A 21,300-nucleotide genomic window follows, 5' to 3' on the forward strand; every position below is an offset into this window, starting at 1 on the left:
CAAATTAGGAGGTCTACCCTAAGTTATAAGGTCTTTTCCTATTTCCTTTAGAAAATTTTCCTTTCACCGGATGTAAACGAAAGTTCGATTTTGCATTTGAAACAATAGAATTTGATTTTGATTTTGAAAAGAGTAAAAGAGGGATTACCCTAAGAGGTGCAAGTGTGATTGTGTTTTGATTCAGATATTTTATCTTTGAAGTTAGTGACCTAACGCTTCAATTTTTATCTTTGACATACACGCAGTTTTATATGTACAGAAATTAAAATGCGGGAATGTAAAATGCGGAAAGTAAATCTACGCTATTACATCGATTTTGCGGGAATGTAAAGTACGCTATTTACATGATTTTGACAACCTATACACTTGATCTAAGAATTTAAAGTGCAAGAAGATAAAAGAAATTTTTTTGGATTTTTTTATGATTGATTTTAATTTAGAATTAATGCATGATTAATTTAATTAAAATGAGAAAGAGGTGGAAATAAAATTTAAATCTAAAAATTAAATTTGAAATATGTTCAAAATGCTTGTCAATTAATTTTAAAATAAAACTAATTTTTTTGGATTTTTTGAAATTGATTTTGAAATTATTAAGTTAAATAATCATATAATTATACAAATAATTACACAAATAATTAAAACTTAAAGAGAAAATATTCTAAATATGTACAAAATTAGTCTATAATATATAAACTATATTTAATATAAAGAACAATTTTTTTAATGATTTTTTTGATTGGTTGAAATAATTAAAAGATAAATATATACATATTATCTAATTAATTATACAAAATATTTAAATTATGAAGAAAAATAAAATATTTTTATATCAGAAAATAATATATTATTTTATCAACTTAAAAATATTTTTTGTGTATTTTTTGGATTTTTAAAACTATTTTAAAATAATTTTGCAAAGAAAATTAAATAAAATGAAAATATATTAAATTATGATCTGGTGTGGTTGGCTAGAAAGTCCATGGTAAGGACTAGCATGTTTAGTGCGTTGGATTGATGGATGGATGGATCTGATGGTCATTGAAGCGAAGGCGTATGACACTCAACACACCTGCAAAGCACTGGATTAGAAAGTTTTAAATTTAAAATGCGCGCGCTCTGTCCAATGAGGTGAGGACACCTCATCATCTTCAACCTCTCGCCAACACATTTAACAGCGTTTTTATGAGAAAAGCGCTGTAATAGATGAGTTCTAAACCTGCAAAATAGCGAATAGGGGTAAACATGAATAGAAATTTGGCGCAACATGTCCATTCGATTTGGCTTGATTCATTGAGTTCAAATATGCCATTAATTTTGCTTAATTTTGCTTCTAACGAAAAACCCTAAAATAGAGTTCACAAACCCTAGAATGGTATCTTCGTGTATATGCAACCAAACTGCAATTAACTATCCATAAATGATCAGAACACCAAACTAATCATAAATATGAGTCTACATCTTGTTAAACATGCAAGTATGATGAGATTTTTGTAAGTTTTAGTTCGAGCAAACCGTGAGGTATAGGTACGTGTTCTTGATGATTCAAGGCTTGCAATTGATCTGGTTATGTTTAATGAGGGTCAGGGAACGTGTTTGAGTATTTAGTTTGTATTGAAACAAGCTAGAAATTAAAATTCGAATTTTAAATTTCTTTGAAAAATTCAAGTTGATACAAGTATGTTACAAGCATATGTCTGGCTCTCAATTTGTGTCTCTCTTGTTACTGAAGTGTCCTAGCCCTTATATAAGCATTGAAGTGCTTAAAAACTAAGCTAAAAGCATTAAGTGCTTTTGTTGAATTTTGGAATTTTTAAATATATGTAGCTTTGAATTCAAGCAACCATGGCTTGAATTTTCCACACCTCTTGCTCTTAGGCCTGCTGTACTTCCTTTGCTGCAGAGCTTTGATTGATTCTTTGAAGACTCATGCTTAGAAAATAAGCTACATATTATCCTTCCATTTTCCTTTTTTAATTTAATCTTAAATGTGATAAAATTAAATCAAAAAAAGAACAAAAATGCTATGGGCTTTGTCTTGGTCGTGGGAGGCCCTTCACATTATGGGAAACATGTTTGGATCATGTAAATTAGGTCTCATTTGGAAGAAAAACATTTTTGATCAATGTTGATTTCATGCATTTTTCCAAAATTTAGCCAATTTCAACAAGGCATAAATCCCACAATTTTTATCATATGAAGGAGTTCTCTTACTTTTTGGAAACCTCAAATAATCCTCTAACCAATGTCTTTGGTCTCATATCAAAATGATTTTCCATGCTCCTTGTGTGTCCTTTTGAAAAAAGTGACTTTTTGTTGACTTTGAAAATGACCTGTAATGTCTTGATTCATATTTTTCAAATGGTGAATCTAATGACCATGGGACCAATTGCATTTGAAATATAATTGAATTTCCTTCAAGATTAGCTTTGGTTTGAATTTTTTGGATGAAGGATGAGAGAGTTATGACCAGTCAAAGTTCAGTTGACTTTTTAGGAGAAAACCCTAATTTTGAAACTTAGGGTTTTGTTGATTTTTTATCTTTCCTTGATGAATTATGATCAACCAATGATCAAATGATGAATCTTTTTACAAAATATGCATGTTGACAAAAAATTTCATTTTTGACTGTCTGTTGACTTTTTGGTCAAACAGGTCGTCTGTTGACTGTTTGAGCTACTGACTGTGCGTCTGAGTGAATTGAAGTTTGAAAAATTTGTATGGTGGTACTTTGAGATATATGGAGGTCCATGAAATCCATTTGAGATCTCAAAAACTTGTTCTCCTGAAAAAACAAGAAAACCCTAGTTAGGGACTGTTTGTGTAGGAGACAATTAAGCGTACCTGATTTTTGTGCAGTGTTGAGTCTCTGCTAATCATGTGATATTCAGAAGACTTCTAGAACAAAAATCTTGGAATTTTGAAATGCAAAAGATTGATTTGATTGATGGTACAAAAAACGGAGAATTGCACTGTCAGCGGGTTTGATTGTCAACTGACTGTCCGGGTATTAATGTAGCAGTTAAGGTGAAAATTCAACAGTCAAATTAATTTTTTTTGCTGTTTTTGTTTTGTTAATGGTGAAAATTCATTTACATGAGTTGTTATAAAAACACAAACATAATAAATAAATAATATACACTGTATGCGAGCAAAATTATCGATAATAACCCTGAAAAAACATTTAATGCACAGAAAAATAAATATTTAACTGGCAGAAAACACACAAAATATTATCTGGATAATTAAACTACAGTACAACAGATAGTACGACATTTAATACTGACAGTACAAATATTACATACTATAATGAACAGTACGACGAGTAAACGGTACATTAAGAAATAAGAGATACGACAAACTTTAAGAATGACGATTAATAACCCATGCTACAAATAATAACATATAAATGATTGGGAGTGTAAACATCCCAGGTCCACATTTTTCAGGACTATGCAGACAGAAGAAGGACATGATTACCACCACGACGGTGATGACCATAAGAAAACACGTTTCCATCCGCTTCGCCATTTTGCCGGGGAAGAAGAGAGAATGAATATGAAGTAGAAATTTGAGAGATGAGTTAGAATTTGATGTGAGATTTTATGAAAAAAATGAGAGGTATTTATAGAATGAAAAGAAAGATAGAGACGTTGGGGAATGAAGTGATTCCGTACAAAAGGTAAATTTGAGTGGAAGTAGGATTTGAAAGAAAGTGTATGGTAGGATTTGAAAAAAAAGATGTATAGAATAAAGTTAGGATTTGATTTTGAAAGAAAGAGATTTTGGAAAATAATAGAATATAGTACAAAATTAGTGGGAAACAAAAGTTAATAATAATTTACTTGTTACCAGTACAGTCTGAATCCCCAGACTTTGCGCCTGCAAAAAAGATTTAGTTCTGTACCAATTGCGTCAGTACTATTTATCTGTAAATAAATCTCAAATAAATAGCGTGTATGAAGTAATAAACAGTACTTGGCGTTTGTGTAAGAATAAATTCAACAGCGAGCCAAAATACCGTATAAGAAAAATTCTAAAAACCAAGTATTCATAAATCAGGATATTTATGGGATAAAAATCCAAGATTATATGAAGCTCTTAATTTTTAGATTGAAGTTTTTCTTGAAAAAAGATGCGGGCAAATTTTGGGGTATAACAATAACACTAAGGAAACCCTAGATCTAATGTTGCATAAGAGATAAATGATAAAAACAACTTTTCTTCTTGCTTTCCAAATTGATTCTTACAACATTTATAGCTAGGGTTAGAGCTATTGCTAAATGCGCCTAAGGCCTCTTAATTGAAACAACCATAACTAGATAATAAAATAAAAGCTAAATACACCCTTAGCTAATAATAAAAGTCTTTTAATAAAATGGACTTCTTCCTTTCTTTAGTGGGCCGTAACACTTTTTTAAACAATACTCAATGGCCCAAAAGGAACCTTGTCCTCAAGGTTCAAAGATGCTTGGGTGGTAGTGGGGCCCGATTTGGAAGAGAGATTGGGGTTACTCGGGTTAAAAGGTGGAGAGTGGAACGACGTGGTGGCCTTTGGAGATGGGGGATAAGATGGAATCTGATTGTGTGGTGGAGAGGTTTGGGAGAAAAGAGGAACGTTGGAAGTGGGAGCTAGCTGGCTGCCTCGAGCCATGTGTGGAGTCAAAAGGGAAGTTGGAGAGTGTGTAAGTGCTTTTTGAATGGATGGTGGATCTTGTGGAAGATGAGATCGGTTGGCTAGAGAGGTGACATCTGTCCGCGTGGGGGGTACAGAATCACGTGAGCAAATATTAGGAAGTGGAAGTACATCAGTTTGCATAAGTCTGTGTTGTTTGGGAGTTGAGATCATTGCACTTTCATTTTTCTCTCTCACCGCTACACATCTCTTCTCTTTAGGGTTTAGAAAGTCTGTTTGCTTAAGTGACTTTTCCTCACCCATGTCTAACACCCTTTTCTTGTCCTCTTCCTTATTCTTTACTGATTCAAACTCAGGGTCCATTGAAACATTTTGGTTCAACAAATCATCTACCTCACCAAAAGTCAAGCCAGCATTCAACGGAAGAGGGCGAAAATCTGCTTTTGTGTTGTCACCATAACATGGTATGAGAAGAGAAACATGAACCACGGGAAGAACTTTTGAAGATAATGGTAGATCCAGCATGTACACGGCTGCACTAATACGTTTGACAACTCTGAAGGGACCAAAAAATCGTTTAGAAAGCTTCTGTGAAGATCGACGATTGATCGTGGTTTGTCGGTATGGCTGAAGCCGAAGTAACACGAGATCACCCTCATGGAAGGTAAAATCCAAACGTTTCTTGTTAGCTTACTTTTCCATTGATGTTTTACTTTTTTTTAGATTCACTTTTAACTGGGTGAGAATGTTTTGACGTTGTAGTAGGGAAGAATCCAATGAGTCAGTTGTAGCAGTGCCGGCGAGATAATCAGGGATGTTATGTGGTTCGCGACCATATAAGGCATGAAAAGGAGTCATCTGGATTGCAGTGTGGAATGACGTGTTATACCAAAACTCAGTGATAAGTGTCAAAATGTTGATATTTTGAGTATATATTTGTGGCACTTATCGATTCTATTCTTATGATTTTTGTAATAAAATCCTAACTTTTGTGTAAATATGTGCATACTTGTGTTTTTGATTCATTTTTATACCAATTAATAGTTTTCCATTCATTTTATAGGTATTCATGCATCTTTGGACCATTGAGTAATAAAGACCAAAGGCTAAGCTTCAAGAATGCAAATTCTACCAATTCATCAAAGAATAAGGCTCAAAATAAGGATGATAAAAATTATCATTTTGGTTTCCATTCATTCATATTTGGATAGAGCATTGAATAAGCTTTCCAACGCTTCGAACCGGACGCAATTCGAAGTTACGGTTCTCAACTTATGGCGAAAACAAGATTTCACTTTTGTTGTCAGTCCGCTGAGCGGAGGGGGTCCGCTAAGCGGACCTGCTAAGACAGCAACTCGTTAAAAGGGGCAAAAATCACATTTTTAGGTTATGGGTTGGGTATTTTTGAGTCCCAACACCATCAACTTCATTCTTAGAGTAGAATTGGCTTAGAAAACAACTTCGGAGGTTGCATAAGGATGATCGGGGGTGGATTGAGCGTCGAACGGAGCTGACAAACCGGGAGATTTTCGGTTCATTTCTCTTCTTCTTTGTGTATTTCTCTTGGGTTGGGTTTTGTTTGTATATTTACTTGAATCTAATGTATATTTACCGATTATAATGTTATGTTTAACTTGCTTTACAAATCTGTGTTGATATTATCCTGGATTTTTGCTCTATGCTGGGGATTTGGGGTGCTTTAGAGATAAACTTCTTGAATCCTTATCTAGGATGATAATCTGTTGGTTTTGAACTCTAGAGATAGATTTAGAGCTAGCATTCATTGTGGGTATCTGTACTTAATGCTTTCGTGTATGAGTGGCGCGCGAGAGATTACCGACGCGAGAATACGGATGTTCTCGCGACTTTGCGTTAAAGATAACCTTAGTTGTGAGATGATCTCGTTTGTGCTCCAGAGACGGACGCTTATGTGAGAGATACGTGATAACATAGATGAGTATCGTAGGTTGAGTATAATGGGTTGGTAAGTGTATGTTTGTGAAGAGTGAATATATTTACATTCCTGATAAGTTATTTCTCTTCTAAGAATGTGTTTATTCTTTTCTTGTCTATATCTTTGTTTACTTTTTGCTCATTCAAACCCAAGCTCGAAACCGTAGAAACTGTTGAATGGCATCTCTCCATCTCTGAGGACGATAATTCCCGGATCAATATTTCCAAATCTTTTTTGTTGCTTGCCCTATACTTCATTCAACACTCAGCAAGATGCAAAAATTTGTACCATGTACGGGGGTTGTCACCAGCCAAACAGCGTAGGTACGTTTCTAAAGATTTGTTTACTACTTCCGTTTGTCCATCCGTTTCCAGATGATAAGTTGTGCTGTAGTTTAGTGCATTTCCCTGGATTTTGAAGAACTCCTTCCAAAAAGTGCTAAAAAACCACGACTCACGATCAGAAACAATCGATTTGGGAAGACCATGAAGGCGGAATACTTCAACAGCGAAACGGGATGCAAGATCTTTTGCAAAAAATTTTGTGGGCAAGGCAATGAAATGTGCAAACTTTGTAAGGCGGTCACAGATAACCCAAATGACGGTATGGCCGAAGGAGCTTGGCAAGTGGGTGATAAAATCCATGGTAAGTTTATCCCAAACTTTGTTAGGAATTGGAAGAGGTTGTAACAGTCCCTTTTTTTTCTGCGTGAGATATTGCAGGATGAATTTTGCTTTAATCTTTGTTTAGTAAAGACGGGGAAACTAGTTTCCCACAAACGGAGCCACTGATCGTACCTGATCAGACGGATCTTCAAGGCCTGCAAGGATCTAGATCTTCTGTGAACTAGAGGGTGTACCTTCAAGGTACTCCGATTCCAAAGTGAGAAGAGAGAGCAATCACAATGCAAGTACAAGGTAGAGAAAGAATGAATGAAGTTACCTGACCCTCTAGTGAAATAGGGTATTTATAGCCCCTAGCGTTGGGCCAAGATCTCGCTATTAGACTGTATGCCCAGGCCCAATTCGGAGACTGCCAAGATTCTGCATGGATAGCAGAGACCAGTACGTGGTTTCCATCCTGGGTCAACCACTCCGGAGTTTAAGGGGATACGCGACGCGGTCTTTTAGGGAGTGCGTGGACTCCGTCTAATCCGGTGGGTTGGGAGTGAAGAACCCTACAAGGAGGAGGGTCTCCGGTGGAAGAAACATTCGTAGGGAGCACTTACCCAGGGTCGGGCATGTGCCCTTGCCCGGGTCATGCTGGGCTTCGGTCTTCAATCCAGTGGAGTCGACGATCGAAGGTCATGTTCTTATGCCCGACTGACGAGGATGTCACATGTTCAATCCTACTGGGTCGGGGAGGAATGCCCCTTATGGGCTGATAATTATTTGGGCCTTAGTCTGTTTGGACCAAGCATCGGCCCAGTCCAAAACACTTTTCCTTTGGATTTTTTGGGAATTTATGAATGAAATATGTCCTTAAAGATCAACAACTTAACAAATCATGGATAAGAGATTAAACATGTTTAGGTAAACAAGATTTTGGGATGTATGATCAATATAAAGTTTACTTAAAAGCAAGAGTACTTCAAATATCTATTGATCAATCAAAGATAAGTTTTAAAACAAACTTATGTGTTAAAATCAAAAGTTCAAGTCAAAGTGACAAGAATTAGGTTTTTGAATCGAGTGTGATTAAAGTATTGAAAAGTTAAATTTTAAAACCCTAATGAACAAAACCAACAAGTTATAGAGTCCACAAGGAGCATGGCATCCCATTTGATGAGCCATGATCAATCAAAGAAGATTTAATCAAGAGTTTTGACAAGAAGATCAAAGAAAAGTTTTTTAAAGTCATTAAAAATGAATTGTTTTGATTAAATGAAAAATGATTCAAATAATAAATATTTTTTGGAATTTTTCACATATTCATAAAATAGACATGATAAATGAAGAGTGTGTAAAAAATCATCTCAAAATGAGATGTTTTGATAGGTCAAAAAAAATGTGAAGTTTGATAAAAAAATAAGAAAACAAGTGATAAAAATTTGGTTTTGTAGCCAAATGGACTTGAACCCACGCCCTTCGGATTGCAAGTGAAAAGGTTTACCACTGGGCCTAATGGCCAATGGTAATAGTAAACATGTGTGGTTTATTTTATTTGAAACAAGTTGAAATGATAAGTTAAAAAATAAAACCAAAAGGTCTGGGGCATAAGGGATTCGAACCCCATACCCAATGCTTCACAAAACCAACGTGTTACCACTAGGGCGCAATGCCAATCAAATATATAATAGCTTCAACTAAATATATAATAAACTAAGTTCTAAAAATTCAAACCAACTTCATCTTCAACCTCAAGATACCTTCCATGGCCAAAATTCATATTCCTTCAATTCTTCACCAAATTAAAAAATGTAAAATGCTAATCTCTTTAGAATTTCATCACGAATTCTGTGGTACAGTTCATTTGTATCAACAATAAAAAAACGAGGACGAATTTTAATCATTCCCAAATTAAACCCTAAGCTACTGATTTCATCTATCTTCAAACATAAGGGGTTTCAATCAAAATTAAGGATCCAGATAGCTTTAGCATGATAAAATATGTATTCCTCTTCAGGCACAATATGCTAATGATGCTTGTATGCGTATATTACAATTTAGAAAACTTACCTCTTGAAGTGAAGAACCAGATTTCGTATGAGCACTCCTAGTTGCAATGTGATGATCCCTGAAGCTTCCTTGGACCTCCCTGAGTGTGTTCCAACCCATAACTTGCTCTGAAAGTCACTAAATATTCCTAGCCAAATCGATGTGCAAAACTCTGATTTGAAAATGGAGGATGATGTTGGAGATGTTACAGAAGTTGTTTAATGGCTTGGAAAACTTCTATATGATGTATATGAAGTGTTTGAAGTGGTAGTTTGGAAAACACTCGAGTGGATTTGAAGTTGGCTTCTTGAAGTTAAAAATGTGCACTAATGGAGTTTTCTTGGTGATTTTGAGTTAAGGGTGTTTTTGGGGTGGATGGAGGTGATGATCAAACTTTAAATGGTGTATATAAGTTGTTGGAATGGCTGGTTTGCTCAGAAGTTGCAAGGGTTGGATAATTCAAAGGAATGGCTCTTAAACTTAAAATTTGGAACAATGTTGCAACTTATGAACTATGAAGGATTGAGAAGTGTTTAGGATATTGATGGCTAGTGAATTGGTGAGTTTTATGATTTGAGATGGTGTCATACCCTAAAATTTGCCCTACATATTTCAAGAAATTTTTACTCACCTGACTTGCAATTGCTCAAGACAATGCAAGCTCACACTCTTCTCCTAAGCACAAGATCCAAAATTAGGGTTTTTGATTTAATCAAGGAATTTGAACTTCTGATACCTCAAGTGGATTCCATGGTCTCTCATATGATTCAAAGTATCCTCATGCCAAGTTTCAAGCCCTGATTCAAAAGATTGCTCACTCAATGGCCCAAACGATCAATAATCGACTAGTTGACCTAAAAGTCAAACTATGGTCAAATCACAGTCAAAGTTCCTGATTTTTTGTCAAAATTCCCATTTTGAAGTATCATTCATCATTTTATCAAGGGTTGATCATGATTCATCAAGGAACGTTCAGAAATCAACAAAACAAAAAGTTTCTAAATTAGGGTTTCTAGGAAGAAAGTCAACTGAACTTTGACCAATCATAACTTTCAAATGAAACATCATAAATTTCCCAACCAAAGCCTATTTTGAAGGAAATTGAATTCTTTATAACTTTGTCTCTCACAAGACAAGGCCAAAAAGGCTTCATTTGAAAAGTATGAGCCAAAACACTACAGGTCCTTTTTAAAGCTCGCAAAAAGCTGTTTTTTGTCAAAGCCAATATCATCAAGATACAAGCTCCAAATGCAAAAAATCTTCCAAAGTGGATTGTAGAGGACATCTTGGGCTTTCCAAAAAGTCCTAGAAAACTTCCATACCATACAAATTGAGGGAGATATGCCGCGTCAAAGTTGGACAATTTTGAGAAAAAAATGTGAAATAAAAGGCTCCAAAATGAATCTTTTTGCAAAGGGACCCAATATTTCTTGGCCCAATCTTCATCCCCAAGTTATCCAAGACTTCAAATCCAATTTCCACGAATTTATGGAATTTATTTGATTTATTATGAATTTTTTATTCATTTAAAAGGGATTAAATTCAAATAAATCAAGTAAAAATCAAATATTTGGTTAGAGCTATGATATTGATCAAATCTAATCACCAATTATACCTCATATTCAATATAGTTTCGTGCTCCCCAAGATTGATGGAAAAATATTGAAATTTGGCAAAGTTTAGAAACAATTTCCAATCAAATTTTCCAAGTTTACAAAGATTGATTCAAGTTGATTTTCTTCTATTTTTGCTAACCAAATCTCCCCTCCATATATACCTAAAGCCATACAAACAGGAGGACGGAAAAAATCAGAAGAAGAACCCTATTCAAGCTCTAAAAAACCGTGGCACCCAAGAAGCTAGCAGCCAAAGTCTCAAATGGATCCAAGCATCCCAATTGACTCCTTATTGCTTTTTGAACGCGAATCATTCCTCACCATTGATCAGAACGCGCTAAAGCACATCTCCATATTCACATTTTTGTCTCAAAAAAATTTTGAGTATAAAATTCCACTATTGTTAGGGTTCTTAATTCTGAATTGGGGGTTTTTGGTTAGAGGAAGAATTAGCCAAAGCGAGCGATACCATTGGATCCGTGAGAATGTATATAGTCGGTCTGGGTTAATTTTTGTGTTTATTGATGGTGGTTTGCAGGATCGAGCGATGAAGGTTTATAGCCACACAACAAAGCCGTGGCTAAAAGGTTCTGAATTTTTTTTCAAAATAAAGAAGATGAAGTCAGGGCGCGAGTTTGGTTTTTGACTTTTTTTTTTAAATCAATTGCGTTTTTATTAATTATTGTTTATTCCAATATCAGCGCGCATATCATGGCCCAATGGTAGCAAGCAGTATGTAAGGACGTTGATGCACAGGGGCATGGGTTCGATCCCTGCCCGCTGCGTTTATTTTCGTTTAATTCCTTTGTTCTCAATTGTTTCCAGATCGCGTGCGGAGGTCTTGATCGCGTGCACCATGCACCTGCCAATCTCAACCACAGGATCATTATAGTGATAGATCCAATGTCCCAGAACGTGGAGGACTACCATGGACACTCAAAGGCTGCCCACACTCAATCCCAATCGCCCAGGTTTTTAAATAATTTATTTATATTTTTTTTCTTTTTTTTCTTTTAAATCTCTTTTATAAATTCTTTTTTAAATTTTTTTTTAACTTTTTCTCCACACTCACAAAAATCAAACTTTTTTATTATAAGTTCATTTTAATTAATTTAGTTGTTTTTTAAATTAGTTTTAATTAGTTAAATAATTTAGTTAATTAATTTAAATTAGGGTTAATTAGTTAATAGTTTTAATCAGGTTAATTAGTTAATTAAATTAATTAGGATAATTAGATTAATTAGGTAAATTAGGGTTCCCTTAATTAATTAGGTTTCTAACCAATAACTAATTTAGTTTTAGGTTTGTATTACCCTCAAACTTCAAGAACCATAGATAACTAAGGAAAACCTTTAATAGGTATTGCCCATTAACTGCAGGCTAGGTTTCTAACACTTTAGGCTTTTACCCTTAGGTTTACCTATTAGGTTTTTTAACCATAAGGTTTTTAACCCTGTTTTTTCTAAACAAACTTATACTATATTCGCTATTTCTCTTCTCATCTCCTATTCCAGTGTATGTCACATGTCTTTAATTATTTATTTATTTAAATTATTTGTCTTTTACTTAATTCTGCCTTCATTTTTAATTACGCCATTTATTTATTTAATTTCTATTATTTAAATACTAGAAGGTGTATAGGTTGCCTATTCAATTTTGATGTAATAGTAATTAGGATTTTATTTTCCGCCTTTATTTTTTCTGCCCTACATGTGTTTATTGTAATAGAGTAAGACTTTTAAATTCTGCCTTTATTTTTTAACTGCGTGGTTAGTAATCCTAGAGAGTGACAAGCCTGCTAATAAATTTGGTTTGCCTAAATTACAAGATAATATAATCGAATTGAATCACGTGATTGTGCACCCACACACCTTTGGGGTAACCCCTCTTGTTGTCTGTTGCCTTATTATCTGTTGCCATTTAATTGTGATTATAAATAGTCAAGTCCCTCAATTCCGAGGATACCTACAGCAAATGTTGTCGTCATTTCATTCATCATTAATTTTGTCCCTCGAGGTTGCCTTGATAAATGATGATTTGTCCCATTGCTAAGGTGTCCTCGCATGATGCCTAAAAAGATTAATGACTATTATATCCTTCCCTTAGACTACATGCCCTCTTTATGGCAGGGACAGTCTTATGGCGAATGATAATCCTCGATGACCCGATACATCCAATAAAAGGACTTCCTACCCCCTTTTGGTATGGATAGCCCTTTCAATCTGAAAAGCTAAAAGAACATTTTTTTCTAACTTAGGGTAGGTACTCTTAAATGCTTGCTCTTTTCAAATTCAATATCTTTTTCACACCCCCTTTTCAAATACTTTCAAACAAGGCTACGCTTATTTCACAAGTTAAAGTCCTTATTCAAAATATTTTCCCACTCCTTTTCAAAATCAAATTCAAAAAGGCTACGCTTATTTACAAGCTAAAGTCCTCAAACAAAATTCCTTTTCCACACTTCAAACATTTTGAAAATAAAAGCGAGCTAAGCAATTAAGAGCCCATGGATAACCATGGATACAAAGGGTGCTTACACCTTCCCTTTGTATAACTTACCCCCAAACTCAAAGTCTTTTAAAAAAGGTTTTTTTTTCTGTTCTTTTAGCCTTTCTGTAAATTGGATAAAATAAAAATCTGTGGCGACTCTTGCTATCCGCAACATTTCAAAAAGTCAGTTCTCCCACCGTATTACAGATGGTCTTTATTTATAGAGAAAGATTGGAGTTAAGTTTGATAAGCTTTGTGATAGTTGGAGATATTTGTAAGTTTCTTGGAAATGAAGAAACATGTGAGTCTTTGGCTCCAAGGCATAAGACATGACTCATGTCCTTTTGCACTTGAATGAAAATAATAATGAAAGAGATATGATTCGATTTTTCTTGATCCGAGCTTATCTTGAGTTTTCAAACAAAAATGTTCATGTTTTCTAGCTTATGGGGACCTCTATGTTCTAATTCCAAAATCATAGCTCCACTCAACATTTTTCCATGCTCTTGATCATCTTGGAAAGCTAAGATGACATACTTCAACTTTGAAGTTCAAACTTTTAATGATTCACCTTGGAACATTACTTAAAATGCACATGAAGTCAGGGTTTCAAAGTTGTTAAAAAGGCTGAAATTTTTTCTAAGTGTTGGAACTTAAATCATGATCTTTAAGGCTTTATATCTCTTAATCCATGCATTTTTTAAGGAAATTTCTAATGGACAAAGTTGGAGTATTCCATGAGATCTTCAATTTGAGCTTTGAGTCACAAAATTTGGTTGCTTGAGGAAGAAGTTATGGGTGTGCAAAGTTGTGCATTTGAACATACTTTTTCATAACTTAGAAAAATTTCCAATTTTTTCAAAGTTACTTATTTTGCAAGTAATCTTATTTTCTTAACCTTTGATGATCAAGTTAAGTAATTTGAAATGTTTTGATAATAGAAATCTTTGAAATCCAAAGTTGACCAAAAAACCAAAGTTGACTTTGTCTGGACAATTGACTTTTTATCTGTTGATCCAAATCTTCCATTATCAATCAATTGTGTCATTGAAGATGTCTTGAGCCAAGGAAATAGGTTAAGATGATGCATTTGAGATCTTGAGATCATATTCCAAACTATCAAATCAAGTATTGAGCCAAAAGTCAATGATGCACCACTTTGCAGTCAAAACCCTAATTTAGTTAACACAAGGTCTTAAGTTTGATAAAATGGATGAAGTTGAGAATCAAATGTTGGTTGTTGATGAAGATGGATCATTAGATGGAAGATAATCCAAACCCTAATTTGTCACAACTTTTACCGATGAATAGCTCTTTTTTCAAAACCCTACTTATCATGAGAAGAAAACATAAGCTATTTTTGTTATAGATGCAATGATGCATATGATACGATATGAGATGGTATCTTAGGTCAAAAATGGGGGTATGACAGTTAGGTTGGTACCCATAACTAGAAATACATTAGGTTGTTATTATGTAGTAAAATCTGGTGTTTGATTGGAGTATTTTGGACCTATAGTGTATGAAAATCGTATTTTGGTTGTGTTGGAAGTGCTGAAAAACGCACATTATTTTTCTGTTTCTAGTGTGATTCGTCGGGCGAGCCTCTATAGTCGTCGGGCGAGCCTTTGTAGTCGTCGGGCGAGTGTTCGTGTGTGTGATTCACCTGGCGAATCGAGGTCAAAAGTGGCCAAGTTTCTGGAGGTTGTTTGTCGGGCGAGTGAGAGCTTGCGCCGAACGAATGTACCCCGTTTTGCAAATTTTATGAAGGGCATAACTTTTGATTCGTAGCTCTGTTTTATGTGTCGTTCAAAGCATTAGGAAATTATCTTTATGATAGAACTAGAATGGCTGGAATTTGATGACTTAATTATGATGTAGTTGTAAGGTAACATGTATTTATGTATATGTGTGTTATGCCTCGATGAAATGTGAATACATGTGTTAGTATGATATGTGGTATATGATTCATGATGTGTGTGGTTGAATATATGTTATTTGAATGTACTTTGTGGTGGATGATTATTTGATGCATGTTGTGCAATTTTTGGTGGATAATTCATATGAGATGGATTATTGTGGTATGTTTGTATGATTAAGATTGAGAGATGATCTTAATTTGCATATGTTGTTGTTGAGTTGCACATGCATCATTTGTGTCAAGAGGCAATGTCTGTTAGTTCTCGTGGAGACTAATGGTTTGTCCCAAGTTCAGAGAGGGGACTTGAAAGCTTAGAGAACGGACTTTTACAGGTTATGTCCCAAGAGGCAAGAGGCAATGTCTGTTAGTTATCTGTCTAGGAGATGGACACGACTGGACCGTAAGGATAACAAAGATTGTTACCACATGTATGAGTTGCATTTGTTATCGTCGAATCACATACATTATATTTGTGGATGCTATGTTTTTATGCGAATTTGTGATAATTGTGTTTGGATTCTTTTGGTGATTAATAGAATAAAACTAGTTAGAAAATCATATAGTAAAAATCAAGTGTTTTTAACCGTAACCGTGTGTGTACATATTAATATTGTCCCTTCAAAGTCATTTTGAAACATAATTAACGGCGGAAAATCGTGAAGAAATTGAGGCACGAAGCGAATTAATTTCAATTCAATTCCATCAAACATGAATGGGAGACACCACCGCCATCAATTTTCCGCCACCGCAAAGCCGCAACAACACCACCGCGCCAAATCGAATTTCCTCTATGTTGAAAAATCCAAACTTAGTTCTTCATCCAACTCCGCGGTGGTTGAAGAACGAGTTTCCCCTGAAGACATTGATGTCAACGGCAATAGCAGTAACAATAACAACGCTGCTGATGACGTGGCTAGTTCAAACACGGCGAGAGAAGGTGGCGACGATGATGATATTGATCTTATTATCGATAATAGGCTCGATAAGCTGCTTAGTGATATTCAACAACCGGAATTGTCCATTGAAGAGATCACAATCAATGATCAATTGCAGCAAGATGAGGTAATCCTCAAATTCGATTGTTCAATTATCAATATCTTATATGATTTATTTTCCTGTTAGTACTAGTAGTAGCAGTGGTAACCTATAGTTGATGAACATTTGTATCTGTGGTGGTGACTGGTATTAAGCTATGTAGCACCGACATCTCTGGAAAAAAAATGTTTGTATCAGTGTCTATATCCAAATTGACACCTACTTTTGTGATTACATTTAGTTTATTTATTTTTTAAAATTATTACGGGGTTTCGTGATTCTAGTATCGGTGTTTCATAGGTACTAAATTTTATTTTATGTTTTGCAGTTACTTGTGGTAGAGTCAATTTTTGGAGAAAATGTTTTCAGCCTTGATACATGGAAAGGCTTGCGTTGTTTTCAGGTATATCTTTAAGCCAGTAACACAGTTTTAACAAACTGTCTTTTGGTTCAGATGGAACTTATCTGAAACCTATTTATGATTCTCGTTATTGGTTCCTTTTTGTAGATACACATAAACATTGATATTTTGGATGAAATAGGCATTACTGCTAAGGTAAACTCTGTTAGTGAAGTTGAAACTATAAGTAGTAATTCAGATGACTTTTTATACTCTTTCAAAGTTCAGTACCTTCCACCGATTGTTTTGACGTGTTTATTACCTAAGTCGTATCCGAGCCACCAGCCACCTATATTTACAATCTCTGTAAAGTGGTTGGAATCTGCCAAGATTTTAAGTTTATGTTCCAAGTTGGATTCAATATGGGCAGAACAGCAAGGGCAGGAAGTGATTTACCATTGGGTAGACTGGTTGCATAGTTCTTCTCTTTCTCATTTGGGATTTGATCAGGAGATTAGACTAGGTCCTTATGGCCTGAATCGTGTTGCGGACTCACGCGTGGTTTCGGGAATTGGTTGCATTGATGCTGATATTCCTTTTTTACAAAGCTACAATAATGAGAGACGCCATCAGAACTTCCTTAAAGAATTGCATGAATGTTGCATTTGCTATAGTGAATATCCAGGTAATTTCCAATTTATGTTTGACTTGGTTTATTCACACTAATTGATATATTTTAGTAAAAAAAAAAAATGTCGGTGCGTCATTAATAGTTTGACGAACTATAATAATTGCCGATTTGTATTTACTTTTATTTTGCTGGTTTCACATCCAAATGTAATTTGATTATAGCCCATTCCAAACAAAAGTCATTCTTCCAATAGGTTTTTTTAGTTCATTATATATTTCTTATTTGCAAGTTACATTCTACTGAGAACTTAAAGACTACTTTTTACAGAATGCGCATAATTTGACTGACCATAGGTTGCTTATGCTGTAGTAGGCTAAAATGAAATAGGTCAACGAAGCCAAGTCTTAGGCCTGTTTCTTGTTAATTGAGTTCATGGCTTCATGCTATTTCATTCCTAATATTACTTTTCACTGACTGTATTTATACTCTGACTTTATTGTATCATTCTCTCCTCTTTCTTATGGACTTTTGTAATTATTATTTACTTGGAGAAGTTGACTATACCACTAATATGGTGTCTGAGTATCTCTTACTATCGGGATGCATGAGTTACTTCATTTACATTTTGTTTCCTATGAAGCACACGCATCGGACAAGGCACCGACAGCAACACGTCAACGCTAGTACTAATTTGAGAAACTGAATTAATTGATAATCACATGTGTCAGGTGTTGTCAGTGTGCGACACCGACATGAGCCGGAGACCACACCCGCCTTCGGTTAGAAGTGTCATGCTGCAAATTTTGTTTTTAGTGATGTTCTCATTTCAACATGCTTTAGACTTGATTATGCTTTTTTCTGTGCTTACTAAAATAAAATTAATATTGAGCATGGTTCGTATGTCTGCCACCGTATCCACTGAGTTTTTCGAATTAACAAGTTTCTTTGTCATCAAACAGGTACCGAATTCGTCCAATTACCATGTAAACATTTTTTTTGCCGCAAATGTGTGCAGACCTTTACCCAAATTCACGTAAAAGAAGGGAACATTAGTAATCTTCAATGTCTGGACGCAAAATGCAAGGATATGATTCCACCTAGCCTTTTAAAACGTTTTCTTGGCGATGAAGATTACAAACGTTGGGAATCAGTGATGTTAGAGAAAACACTTGCATCAATGTCCGATGTTGTTTATTGTCCGAGATGCGAAACACCCTGTATAGAGGATGAAGACCAACATGCTCAGTGCCCAAAATGCTTTTTTAGCTTTTGTACTCTTTGCAGGGAACGACGCCATGTTGGCATAGAATGCATGACACTAGATATGAAGCTTCAGCTTCTGCAGGTATGGTATATATGTCCAGAAATCCATAGGAGCTGCTTCTTTTTACTGGAAGTTTGAGTTTCAATATCTTAATTATCAGCTGAAACTTTATTCATCTATTGCTTTATTACTTTGAGAACTGTAAATAATACTCTTAATCAGTAATGTCAAATAGCGACACAGTAGTATAAGGGATTTGTGATTATCCACTATCAAAACCGCTGCAAAATACCGCCCAAGTTTTGTTCTAGGGAAATAGCAGCTACTATTCTAGTTTCTGCTAGTTGATGTAGTGGCAATAGCAGAAAAAAGAGAATTTTAGGGTTTTTAAAATAATAAAATTGAAGAATCTGCATGTGTACCAAACCTGGCCTATTTCTTTTATAAAAGAAAAACTGAAGAGTTGGTGAGTATTATTCCTATTCACCGGAATACGTAACTCTTGCAATAAGTAAGTTACGCTCTGTCTCCTTTTCCTCTATCTTTCCGCAATCCATTATTGAGAGCACTGCCCTTAACTTAATTTTTGCCATCTATGACAGGCATGTGTTGGATTCCCTTTGAAAAAGCCCCATCCATGGTTTGTCCAAAGCTCGTCTCTTGTAGTTTTTTCTCAAACTATTTTTTTTGGGATTCCAAATGGGAATCCAAACATGCCTTTATTACCATAGTTATTTTAGATTCAGTAAGAGTTCTATGTTTTTCCTCATCTGTTAATTTAGTTCGGAGACTTGGGATTTTGTTGTTGTTGAATAATATATAATTATAAACTAAGTGGTAAAATTTTCTCAGTAATTGTTATCAAATGATGCGCTGAACAGTTTGAATGCTTGCGTGCACTATGCTGTAGTTTCTTGGTCCATTGTTTTGATGCTAGTTTTGGTCCGTTTCTAGATGTTGCTGTCCCTGACATCCACTGGCATTTCCTTTGACATTTGTTTTTCCTCTTATTTTTTAACCTGAAAAATGCTTCAACTTTTCTGAATTTCGTCCTTGTCGTAGGGTCGTCAAAATTCATCCCAATTAAAGGGAAATCAAAGGCGTCTTGAACTTGAAAAGATCAATGAAATGCTCAGTGAGAGAGAAATTCGCCGTGATTCCAAGTTTTGCCCGTCTTGTGACATGGCGATTTCTCGAACTGAAGGTTGTAATAAAATGAAGTGCGGTAACTGTGAACAATACTTCTGCTACCGCTGCAACCAAGCTCTTGATGCATCAGATCCATATGGACATTTCAGGTAGGGCTTTATAAATTCTTTTGCATGGTTTTCTTATATACCAAACATTTCTATTCACAGAATTCTATTTTTCTCATTCAAGGGACGGGTCTTGCGAACTGTTCCCGCGAGAAATGGTTGATAACTGGCAAGCACAAGCACGCATAAATCCTCTCCAGGAAATACAACAAGTACATGCTGAACTCTTTCACCTTGGTGGGTCAGCATGTCCTAGTTGTCGTCAATTTAATGTAAAGGTATGTAAAGCTTTCCATAATTAAAAGAACAGTTCTGTTTTCTGTATCTTCATCATCACTAAGAACTTCCTCTATTACCATTTTGAATTCATCAACAGATTGGAAACAATAATCACATGTTATGTTGGGCATGCCAAAGCCATTACTGCTACCTATGCAACGCAATTGTCAGGCGCGGCACTAAGCATTATGGACCAAAAGGTTGCAAACAGCACAGTGAGGGATAGCATAAGCACAATGCCATGGAAGATTTTTTTCCATCACTTGTGAAATGTAATATGTTCATTAAATTATTTTATGTCTAGGGAGTTTTGTGAAAAAAATAAATAATGAATACAAATAGGGTGTGTTACAACTATGTTAAATTTCTTGAAGAGGAAGAGAGTCAATTAGATTCTAGTTTTAGAACTCTGTCTGATCGGATTAATATTTACATGTATGTGAGATCAATTTTGACCAAAATTATCATAATATTCATTTTGTTGCAGTGAGAAACAGATAAGGAAATCAGTAAAAAAGTTTAATGTTAGAAGCATGGAATGATAGGCACTAATACTAATACAGCATTTAGGTGATTCAGTGTCGGTGATTATCAGCAACACTCCCTAATACACAATTTAACACTTGCTTACAAGTTCACCGATTAATATATTTTGCAAATTTGAAATCATATGATATGTCATTATGTTGGTTATTAAATGTAGGGTGTTCTTCAGAAATTGTGAACTGCATTAAATCAAATCACATTAATGATTAGAATCAAATTTCAATAATCACTTTAATAAAAACTGTTAATTGTCAAAGCAGTTTTATATTTTGAACTCTTTTAAAATTAATTTTTTTCAACTTTTTCTTGTTTTTAGACATAAAAAAAAAATTATTATCAGGATTTTTTTTATTTTTGGAAAAAATATTTTTTTCAGGATTTTTTAAATTTCGTGATTTTCTTTTTAATTTCCAGGAAAAAATATTTTTTATTTTAGAAAAAATATTTTTTTGTTTTATTTTTGGAAAAATATATTATTTTTTGAAGCAAATAGATTGGCTAAAATCTGGAGATAGCAACACAGCCTTGCCACCTTGAAAGTTAAAAATAATGCCAATAACTTGAGATTGAGATTATTGTTTAAAGATGATGGTACTCAGCTCCATACTCATGATGATATGGAAAGAGAAATTCTAGATTTCTATGGAGGCTTAATGGGCACTAAAGAGAAGAATT

General features: G+C 34.7%; 1 protein-coding gene across 1 annotated transcript; it reads left to right on the forward strand.

Moving 5' to 3' along the window:
- Positions 1-15,895: 15,895 nt before the first annotated feature.
- Positions 15,896-20,733, forward strand: LOC131651787 (uncharacterized). The gene is made up of 7 exons (XM_058921480.1): positions 15,896-16,336; positions 16,638-16,712; positions 16,818-17,334; positions 18,240-18,625; positions 19,607-19,842; positions 19,925-20,078; positions 20,177-20,733. Exons 1-7 carry the CDS (start codon positions 15,983-15,985, stop codon positions 20,303-20,305), a joined length of 1,851 nt encoding a protein of 616 aa, XP_058777463.1. The 5' UTR covers positions 15,896-15,982; the 3' UTR covers positions 20,306-20,733.
- Positions 20,734-21,300: the final 567 nt, after the last annotated feature.

Source organism: Vicia villosa, linkage group LG2 (genome assembly GCF_029867415.1).
Source record: "Vicia villosa cultivar HV-30 ecotype Madison, WI linkage group LG2, Vvil1.0, whole genome shotgun sequence".
Taxonomy (NCBI): domain Eukaryota; kingdom Viridiplantae; phylum Streptophyta; class Magnoliopsida; order Fabales; family Fabaceae; genus Vicia; species Vicia villosa.

Bases quoted from the DNA above. Each gene is read 5' to 3' on its own strand.
- LOC131651787 (XM_058921480.1), top strand. From the start codon at position 15,983: ATGAATGGGAGACACCACCGCCATCAATTTTCCGCCACCGCAAAGCCG. The intron at 16,713-16,817 runs GTATATCTTTAA...TCCTTTTTGTAG, and splicing joins AAGGCTTGCGTTGTTTTCAG to ATACACATAAACATTGATAT. The intron at 18,626-19,606 runs GTATGGTATATA...TCCTTGTCGTAG, and splicing joins TGAAGCTTCAGCTTCTGCAG to GGTCGTCAAAATTCATCCCA.